The following is a 10,250-nucleotide window of genomic DNA, read 5'->3' as shown; positions in this document are numbered from 1 at the left end:
GATCATGCCACTTCACTCCAGCCTGGGTGAAAGGGTGAAACTCCGTCTCAGGAAAAAAAAAAAAAGAAAGGCAGAGTAAGGGAGATCATGCAGAGGGGTGGCCATGGGGGTTTGTGGGGAAGGGAGGGCCAAGTAGAGGAAAGGGCCAATCCCAGGCCACTGAGGCAGGAGTGGCCTATAGCTCTGCAGGAAGAGCTGAGAACCTGGAGCCCTCTGAGCATCAGGGTGTGCAGGGGGCATGTGGCCAGAGAAGGGACTGAGGTCTGGTCAGGTGCAGCTGGGCAGGTCCTCAAAAGGACTTTGGAGTTTTTGTTTTGTTTTGTTTTTTTAGACAGAGTCTCACGCTATCACCTAGGTTGGAGTGCAATGTCATGATCTCAGCTCACTGCAACCTCCGCCTCCCAGGTTCAAGCGATTCCCCTGACTCAGCCTCCCGAGTAGCTGAGATTATAGGTACCCACAACCATGCCTGGCTAATTTTTGCATTTTTAGTACAGACAGGATTTTACTTTGTTGACCAGGCTGATCTCAAACTCCTGACCTCGTGATCCAGCTGCTTCAGCCTCCCAAAGTGCTGGGATTACAGGCGTGACCCTCTGCGCCCAGCCCCCAGCACTTTGGTTTTTACTGTTGCTGATGCTGGGAGCTATGTAGCAGCTGCTGGTGTCACAAGGCCCACCCTGACCGGTCTGTTGAGGACCCACCATGGGAGTGGCAGACAGAGACTAGTTAAGAGGTTAGCTTAGCTACCTAGCGAGAGATTCTGGAGGCTGGGACCAGGGTCGGGGCAGCAGAGGTGCGGCATGTGCAGGGCTGGGACCAAAGGCTGGCCAGGGTCCTCAGCTCCCTGGAGGGAGGAACAGCAGGGGTGGGCTGGGTTTTGGTGGGCTGAGGGTGAGTGGGAAGTAGGAGATGGAGAGCAGTAGTAGCCACAGCTCTTTGAAAGGCTGGAAACAAATGGAGTTTGGGTGATGTCAGGGATTTGTGGTGAGTGGGATTGTGGATTCTGAAGGCACCGCCCAGGTTTGAGGCCTGGTGCTGCTGTGGGCCTGTCTGCACCTCCGTTTCCCTTTCTGTGGTGAGGATTAGCGGCAGCAAAGAATGCAGTGGAGCCATCACCCTGTCACCTTCTGGGGTTATTTGTGACGATGCCAATGATGGTGTGAGATGGGGAGGTGCAGGCAGGACAGAAAGCTGCAGGAATGGGCGGGCAGGACCCGAGGCGGGAGGAAGGCTGTGCTGCAATGCACGCTCTTGGAGACCAAGGGTGGGGAGCTGCCCATGCTCAGCAGCTGGCAGGTGTGAGGGACCAGGAGCAGGGTTGAGAAGGTTGCTGGAGGCATTGAAGGCCAGCCTTGGCCAGGGGCGGACCTGGAGACCCAGCACTTGTCATGCAGAGGGTGTCATGGACACAGAGGCTTGGAGATCCTGAGTGAGGGGCAGTGACTCAGGCCCCTTGGTGGGTTTAGTAGGGAAGGTGATTGGCATTTTCGGATCACGGAGGCCAGGGGAGTGGAGGGCCACCAGAGGACACTCCTGTCTACCCTGCCAGCCAAGGGCTGGAGTGGGCCAGATGGGGCCGGTGGACTGGACTGGGCTGGCTGGAGTGTCCTGAGGGGTCCAGCCTGGTCAACACCTCCTGGTCAGCTGGGGGTTGAGGCTGCGACAGGAGAGGAAGCATCTGAGCCCCAGTACCAGGCCTCAGCGCCCAGGGCTGAGCTGCTCCCTCCCTCCTTCCGTCTTTCAGTTTCACTTTTGTTTTCCCGCTCCCTGCAGTGTTAGGCTTGCTGAGGGGCAGGCACAGGAGTCCTGGCTGAGCTCATGGCCTGAGGCTGCCGAGCGGCAGCAGGGAGTGTAAGTACCGTGTGTGGGCCCGCCCACAATGGGGGAGTATTGAGGGCACACCTCGGAGGGGCCTGGGCAGGGGTAGGGGGTGGAGTGGGCTGTTTCCCTAGCCACCCAATGCCCCATCCCAGGGTTGCAATGGCGGAGGCAGAGCCAGGGGTGGCAGTGGAGGTCCGTGGACTGCCTCCTGCCGTGCCCGACGAGCTGCTCACACTCTACTTTGAAAACCGCCGACGCTCTGGAGGGGGACCTGTGTTGAGCTGGCAGAGACTGGGCAGCGGGGGCATCCTCACCTTCAGAGAGCCTGCAGGTGAGAGGACTGGCTGAAGGGGCAGTCTGGGTGCCTTGATGTTCTGATGCCTGACGTCCTGCCCTGCCGCTGCCCACAGACGCCGAGAGGGTCTTGGCCCAGGCAGATCACAAACTACATGGTGCCCAGCTGAGCCTGCGGCCAGCTCCACCAAGAGCTCCTGCACGCCTGCTGCTCCAAGGACTGCCCCCTGGCACCACACCCCAGCGTCTGGAGCAGCATGTCCAGGCCCTGCTGCGTGCCTCGGGGCTCCCAGTACAGCCCTGCTGTGCCTTGGCCAGCCCCCGGCCAGACCGGGCTCTGGTCCAGTTGCCCAAGCCCCTTTCTGAGGCAGGTGAGAGGCGGGTTGGGGTTGAGGTGCTGGCTAGGGGAGGTTCCCTGAGCTGACCTGCACATTCCCCACAGACGTCCGTGTCCTGGAGGAGCAGGCCCAGAGTCTCGGCCTGGAGGGGTCCTCGGTGTCCCTGGCCCGGGTGCCCCAGGCCCGAGCGGTGCGTGTGGTGGGGGACAGCGCCTCTGTGGACCTGCTGCTGCTGGAGCTGTACCTGGAGAATGAGCGCCGCAGTGGTGGGGGGCCCCTGGAGGACCTGCGATGCCTGCCCAGGCCCCTGGGCACTGTTGCCTCCTTCCAGCAGTGGCAAGGTGAGTGGGGCTGGGCAGACCCAGCCGACCCTCCCTCTCCTGCAGAAATCTGACAGGTTTTCTGTCCTTTCCCTTCCTCCAAGTGGCAGAACGAGTGTTGCAGCAGGAGCACCAGCTGCACGGCTCAGAGCTGAGCCTTGTCCCTCACTACGACGTCCTGGAGCCTGAGGAGCTGGCTGAGAACACAAGTGAAGGGGACCACCCATCCACCCTGGGGCCTACGGCTACCAAGCATGCTATCCTGAGGACTGGAGGGCTGGTGACAGCTCTGCAGGGTGCAGGGACTGTGACAACGGGCTCTGATGAGGAACCAGGGCAGTTAGGGTCCTCTCTGAGGACAGGTCCCATGGTGCAGGGTGCAGGGACTGTGACAACGGGCTCTGGCGAGGAACCAGGGCAGTTAGGGTCCTCTCTGAGGACAGGTCCCATGGGGTCTCTGGGACAGGCAGAGCCAGTCGGCTCAATGCCCATGGGGTCTCTCGAACATGAGGGGCTGGTAAGCCTGAGGCCTGTGGGGTTGCAGGAACAGGAGGGGCCCATGAGTGTGGGGCCTGTGGGGTCTACAGGCCCAGTGGAGATCTCTAAGGGGTTGCCAGGGCAGGAGGGCCTGGTGGAAATTGCCATGGACTCACCAGGACAAGAAGGGCTGGTGGGTCCCATGGAGATCGCCATGGGGTCTCTGGAGAAGGCAGGGCCTGTGAGCCCAGGACGTGTGAAGCTGGCGGAGCAGGAGGGCCTGGCGGAGATGGTGCTGTTGATGGAGCCAGGGGCGATGCGCTTCCTGCAGCTCTATCATGAGGACCTTCTTGCGGGCCTGGGAGACATTGCTCTCTTCCCACTTGAAGGACCGGATGTGACTGGCTTTCGGGTGAGTGACCCCTCAGGGCTCCTCACCTTCAGCTCCCTCCTCCTACTGACTCAGAATACCTTTTCTGTGCTCTAAACCTGCAAACTCCCCCTCTGCCATGGCCCTGCAGCTCTGTGGAGGCCAGACGTCCTGCCAGGCGGCTGAGGAATTTCTGCGGAGCCTGCTGGGCAGCATTAGCTGCCATGTGTTGCGCCTGGAGCACCCGGGCAGCGCCAGGTTTCTCCTGGGCCCAGAAGGGCAGCGCCTTCTCCAGGGGCTGGAGGCTCAGTTCCAGTGTGTCTTTGGGACAGAGCGCCTGGCCACAGCCACCTTGGATACAGGCCTTGAAGAGGTAGAGATGGAGTCCCACCCCTGCCCTCCGCTTTCTCACGCCTCTGCCCCAGACCTCCTCTGCCCTTGCCCAGAGGCTAGTGGTCCTGACGTCCTCTCCCTACAGGTGGACCCTACCGAGGCCCTCCCAGTGCTCCCTGGTGATGCCCACACCCTGTGGCCCCCAGACAGTACAAGTAGTGACCAGGAGGACGTGAGCCTGGGTAGGACTCCCTGGGAGCCCTCAGCACATCCTGTGGCCCTCATTTGATCCCACCCCCTGCCCTGCTCTGTCCTCCCATCTGTCTACTGACCCATCTTAGGCCCACCGTGTACCCCAAAAACTTCCTTCCCATCTTTCACCCATTCCAACTCCTTCTGGGCCCAGCCCCTGACCCAGTGGCCTCTCCCTGCCCCCAGAGGAGGTCCGAGAACTGCTGGCCACCCTGGAGGGCCTAGACCTAGACGGGGAGGACTGGCTGCCTCTGGAGCTGGAGGAGGAAGGGCCTCAGGAGCAGCCAGAGGAGGAGGCGACCCCAGGGCATGAGGAGGAGGAGCCTGTGGCCCCCAGCATCCTGGCACCCGGGCGGCTGGAGGAGGAGGCCGCTCTGCAGCTGGCCCTCCACCGGTCGCTGGAGCCTCAAGGTCGGGTGGCTGAGCAGGAGGAGTCTGCTGCCCTGCGCCAAGCCCTAGCCCTCTCCCTGCTGGAGCAGCCCCCGTTGGAGGCAGAAGAGCCCCCAGATGGGGGGACTGATGGCAAGGCCCAGCTGGTGGTGCACTTGACATTTGAGCAGGATGTGGAGGAGCTGGACCGGGCGCTTACGGCTGCCTTGGAGGCCCACCTCCAGGAGGAGACGGTGGGGCCCTGGCGCCGCACACTGCCTGCAGAGCTGCGTGCTCGCCTGGAGCAGTGCCATGGTGTGAGTGTTGCCCTGCGTGGTGACTGCACCATCATCCGTGGCTTTGGGGCCCACCCCGCCCGTGCTGCCCGCCACTTGGTGGCACTTCTGGCTGGCCCCTGGGATCAGCGTTTGGCCTTTCCCTTGGCAGCTTCAGGCCCTACCTGTGAGTCTACATCCTGGACTGAGGGACGGTGGGGTGGGCTGGTTAGCAGGGGCTAGTGCCCCAGGCACAGCTCTGACCTCCCCTTTCCCCCACGCATCAGTGGCGGAGCAGACGCTGAAGGGGCCCTGGAACAAGCTAGAGCATCTTGCAGAGAGCACTGGGGAATTCCGAGAGGTGGTGCAGGCCTTCTACGACACCCTGGACACTGCCCACAGCAGCATCCGCATCGTTCGCGTGAGTCCATGCCCTGTCTCTCTGGCCCCATGGCGTCCTGGGCTCTTGCACCATCAGCACCTTGCCAAGTCTGTGGCCTGTCCCTCTCGCCTACATCAAGGTCAGCTGACCAGGAGCTGACAGGCTCCCAGTCCTGTTCTCTGCCCAGAGGGCGTTCCCAAAGTGGGTAGGGAAACAGGAGGGAACAGAGTGGGGGTCTTGGGATCTGATAGGCCTGAATGAGGGTCCCCACTCTGCCACTCATGACTGGGTCACCTGGGACTATGGGACCACTTCCAGGCCTCAGTTTCCTTACTTGGAGCATAGGTGGTGACGCCATCTTGTGGCTATTGTGAGGATTACTCGTTTCACAAATGCATCCCTTGTGCTGTTCTGGGTGCTCTTCTGCCTCCACAGAAAGGCCCAGGCTTGCTGCGGTCACTGTGCTGGGGTCACTGTGCTGATGACACTACGCAGAGCACTCTCAACTCTTGATGCTCAAAGTTGTGCGTGCGGCCAGCAGCATCACCCTTCACCAGGAGCTGGTCAGAAATGCAGAAAGAACCTCTGGTTGTCCCCAGACCTGGGCACCACCATCACCACCACCACCACCATCACCACCACCACCATCACATCACCATGACCCTCACCACCATCACCATAATCACTATCACCACAATCACACTACCACCATGACCCTCACCACTCACTGTCACCACCACCACCATCACCATAATCACCATGACCACATCATCACCATCACCTTCACCACTCACTGTCATCACCACCACCATCACCATCACCTTCACCACTCACTGTCATCACCACCACCATCACCATCACCTTCACCACTCACTGTCATCACCACCACCATGGCCACCATCGTCACCATCACCACCCTTAGCATCACTACTATCACTGTCAGCTTCACCAACACACCTTCACCACTCACCACCACCAGCATCACCACCACCCAGACGCACTGAGCTCATATCCTGGTGGTTTTGTTAATTATATGTACTTGGTTCTTCCAGTGAGCACTTTTATGACTTTAACTGGTACACTTGAATATTTTTTTCACTTGACAGCTTTAGAGATTGTTTCTTGCCTTCCTGCAAGAAGGCAAGATGGAGGAGAACGGGCCTCGCTTCTCTCTCTTTTGCCTCCTCCCTTACCTTCCATCTCAATTTGGTCAGTTACATTATTTTTATTATGTAGTAAAGGTTTCTGTAACTATCACAAAGCCTCCAGGCTTGGACCATAGGTTGGTAGACGTACTATAATAATGAAAAAATATTTACCATTGAGCCATAGAAAGAGAAATGAAATCCTAGTTATTAAAACTGTGTTCTGGGCCGGGTGCGGTGGCTCACGCCTGTCATCCCAGCACTTTGGGAGGCCGAGGCAGGCGGATCACGAGGTCAGGAGATCGAGACCATCCTGGCTAACATGGTGAAACCCCGTCTCTACTAAAAATACAAAAAAAAAAAAAAAGGAAAAACTGTGTTCTGTGAAAAAGATATTCTAGAATTCAAGGCTAATGGCCATTCTTTTTTTGACTTTCTTTGTTTTTTCTGGGTCATGCTTGACTAGTGGGTTACTCAGTCCCCACTTGTCGCCTTTTGGCACAGATTCTTTTGTTTAGTGGGAGTATCTCCTTGAGTGTATGGCAAACATATTTGACTTTTAAATTTATGTATATGTGAACATATATATAAACATACATTTACATATATAAACATATACTTTTTTTATATATATGATTTTCTTTAAGACAGTATCTCTCTCTGTTGCCCAGGCTAGTGTGCAGTGGCATGATCTCGGCTCACTGCAACCTCTGCCTCCTGGGTTCAAGTGATTCTGCCTCAGCCTCCCAAGTAGCTGGGATTATAGGCACCCACCACCACACCCAGCTACTTTTTGTATTTTTAGTAGAGATGGGTTTTGCTTTTTTGTTTTTTTTTGAGATGGAGTCTCACTCTGTTGCCCAGGCTGGAGTGCAGTGGCACGATCTCAGCTCACTGCAAGTTCTGCCTCCCGGGTTCACGCCATTCTCCTGCCTCAGCCTCCCGAGTAGCTGGGACTACAGGTGCCCGCCACCACACCTGGCTTATTTTTTGTATTTTTAGTAGAGACAGGGTTTCACCGTATTAGCCAGGATGGTCTGGATCTCCTGACCTCGTGATCTGCCCACCTTGGCCTCCCAAAGTGCTGGGATTACAGGCGTGAGCCACTGCGCCCGGCCGAGACGGGGTTTTGCCATCTTGGTCAGGCTGGTCTCGAACTCCTGACCTCAAGTGATCCACCTGCCTTGGCCTCCCAAAGTGCTGGGATTACAGGCGTGAGCCACTGCGCCCGGCCAGCTTTTAAATTTATATTTGCCCTTTACAATTGGAGGTATTTGCAACTGTAATTTGATGTTGGTATAAACTTCCATGTTCTCGTGTGTCCTAATATGCCCTTATTTGTCCTCATTCTTCATTAATAGTTTGGCAGGATATAGTGTTCAGGTTCAAAATATGTTTTTCCTCAGATATTTGAAGACATTGCTGTTTTCCTTCTTAAAAAATATTTTTCTTGGAAAGTTAAAAAATATCCCCCCATGGTTTCTTAGCATCTGGTGTCCGCAGTGAGAGACCCAATGTGAGAAGGCGAGATTTATTCCCGTTTGCATATTGACCTCGGGGTGTGTGTGTGTAAACTCGCAGGGTTTTCTTTCACTCTGAGGGTTGAGGTTTCCTGGCAGGTGGGTGCCGGGGCCTGTCTTTCCTCATTGTTCTTCTTGGCATTTCACAGATCTTGTGTATCTGAAGATGTTCCTTCAGCTCAGGGAAGCCGTCTTCCCTGTGTGCACTGGATGCACTGGAGCTCCGGCTGGTGGAGCTCCTGCTATTCGGGCTCAGACCTCGCGCCCCTTCACCTGCTCCCTCGGAGTTCCTTTCTCTTCCGTTAGCTCCGCACCCTGCGTCAGTTCCTGAACTCCATCTAGAACACTAGCTGGGGCTTTAGTTTGAACCACTTCCTCATTTGGCTCACCCCCCTGGATTGAGCTCAGCGTCCCTTTCTGAACGTAGGAGCAGTCTGGTTTTCAGACTAGTTCCTTCTCATGGCAGTTAGTCTTGTTTAATGGACATAGTGTTCTTTTGCAACCCTGTGAAAAAACTATTTAGAATTTCTTTAAAAGTGTTTCCCAGGGCTGACTGTCAGGTTGGTCACCTGAGGCCTTCTCTCCCGCCTGGGTCTTTCAGCACTGAGAGGTCTGTGGGCAGCTCCTGGTGCTGGAGTCAGGTCCTGTAGGCAGCATAGGGCCCTGGCTCAGCTTTTCTCTGCAGAGGCCTCACTGTGCATAGACCTCCACGGGACGGGGGAGGGGGGCATCAGACTCCCCTGGAGGGGTCAGTCTCCCCAGAGGCCCTCTGAAGTCACTTGTCTTATGGAGGTGTTACTGTCTGCTGCTGGACAGAGCATGATGGAGGCTGCAAGGACTCCCTCAAACCCTTCAACAGAGGGCTCCTGGTTGCCAGGCTCAGTTCTGCCCTGGGTGGGCCCCAGGGCGTAGGAAGGGTGTTTAATCCTGGCCCCGGGCCATCCCCCCCGCAGGTGGAGCGGGTGTCCCACCCGCTGCTGCAGCAGCAGTATGAGCTGTACCGGGAGCGCCTGCTGCAGCGATGTGAGCGGCGCCCGGTGGAGCAGGTGCTGTACCATGGCACGACCGCGCCGGCAGTGCCTGACATCTGCGCCCACGGCTTCAACCGCAGCTTCTGCGGCCGCAACGGTGAGGCCTGAGCCCGGCAGGGGCGGGGGCTCTGCACACCCTGACCACCCTGACCTTGCCCCGTCCCACCCTGCAGCCACGGTCTACGGGAAGGGCGTGTATTTCGCCAGGCGCGCCTCCCTGTCGGTGCAGGACCGCTACTCGCCCCCCAACGCCGAAGGCCACAAGGCGGTGTTCGTGGCACGAGTGCTGACTGGCGACTACGGGCAGGGCCGCCGCGGTCTGCGGGCGCCCCCTCTGCGGGGCCCAGGCCACGTGCTCCTGCGCTACGACAGCGCGGTGGACTGCATCTGCCAGCCCAGCATCTTCGTCATCTTCCACGACACCCAGGCGCTGCCCACCCACCTCATCACCTGCGAGCACATGCCCCGGGCTTCCCCCGACGACCCCTCTGGGCTCCGGGGTCGCTCCCCAGACACTTAACCGAAGGGGCCACCCTCTGGCCTCCTGCTTCCCAGGCTCCCGGCTCCGCACAGCCTGAGGCCCCCACGCCCCCAACTGTGGCCGCCTGAGCTGCGGGATCCAGAAGGCGGTGTGGAGTTGGGGGTCAGCAGCGGCCGAGGGGGGCTGGGCTGGGTCCCCGCCTGGGCCGACCCTACCACCAGGGGTCAGCAGAGCCCAGGAGGCGACGCCGCCCGCCCTCCGCGCCCAGACCTCGCCTGAATCGGCTCTGTTGTTTGAATAAACGTGAACGTGAACCCAAGCGGAAGGGCCCCGGGAACTCCGACTGCGACCTCTGTTTGGGGACTGGGGACCTCCGCGGCCCAGGGGCGGGGTCTGCTGTTCCCGAGGAGACGTCGGGGTGCGGGGCGGGGCCCGGAGCGCACCGGGGCGAGCGCACTGAGTTCCTGTGTCGCGCACGCTGGCGCAGACAGCGTCTCCTTGCCGACCGGCCCGCCCCGTGCGCCCGGGACTCAGGTGTGCGCCGCGCCTTGGCCGAGTCGTCCCGCGCGGGCACCGGCCCCGCCGCTCCCGTGATCTCGCGCAGACACGGGCGCGCCGCGCAGACACGGGCGCCCGATCTCGCGGGCAGCGTTCGCTAGCGCTCCTCCGGGCCCGCGCGGTGCAGCAGCTCTGGGTGGGGGCCGGGGCGGGGCTCGGGGTTCGCCCCGCCTGCGCCGCCTCCGCCGTTTTCCCGGCCCGAGCAGTCTGGCTGCGGCGGCAGAGCTGAAACGAGCGGAGCCACCAGGCACGTAAGACCGCGGCCAGGATGGAGAGGCGCG

General features: G+C 59.2%; 1 protein-coding gene across 1 annotated transcript; it reads left to right on the top strand.

Moving 5' to 3' along the window:
* Positions 1 to 1,782: 1,782 nt before the first annotated feature.
* Positions 1,783 to 9,751, top strand: PARP10 (poly(ADP-ribose) polymerase family member 10). Its single transcript, XM_033203241.1, has 11 exons — positions 1,783 to 1,854; positions 1,977 to 2,155; positions 2,235 to 2,489; positions 2,561 to 2,797; positions 2,881 to 3,665; positions 3,775 to 3,996; positions 4,102 to 4,198; positions 4,395 to 5,039; positions 5,140 to 5,273; positions 8,853 to 9,027; positions 9,104 to 9,751. Exons 2-11 carry the CDS (start codon positions 1,984 to 1,986, stop codon positions 9,448 to 9,450), a joined length of 3,069 nt encoding a protein of 1,022 aa, XP_033059132.1. The 5' UTR covers positions 1,783 to 1,854; positions 1,977 to 1,983; the 3' UTR covers positions 9,451 to 9,751.
* The last annotated feature ends 499 nt before the right edge of the window (positions 9,752 to 10,250 follow it).

This window comes from Trachypithecus francoisi, unplaced genomic scaffold, assembly GCF_009764315.1.
Source record: "Trachypithecus francoisi isolate TF-2019V2 unplaced genomic scaffold, Tfra_2.0 Lachesis_group7, whole genome shotgun sequence".
NCBI classification, from domain to species: Eukaryota; Metazoa; Chordata; class Mammalia; order Primates; family Cercopithecidae; genus Trachypithecus; species Trachypithecus francoisi.
The sequence above is the reverse complement of the archived record's forward strand: the minus strand, read 5'-3'. Positions and strand labels throughout refer to the sequence as shown.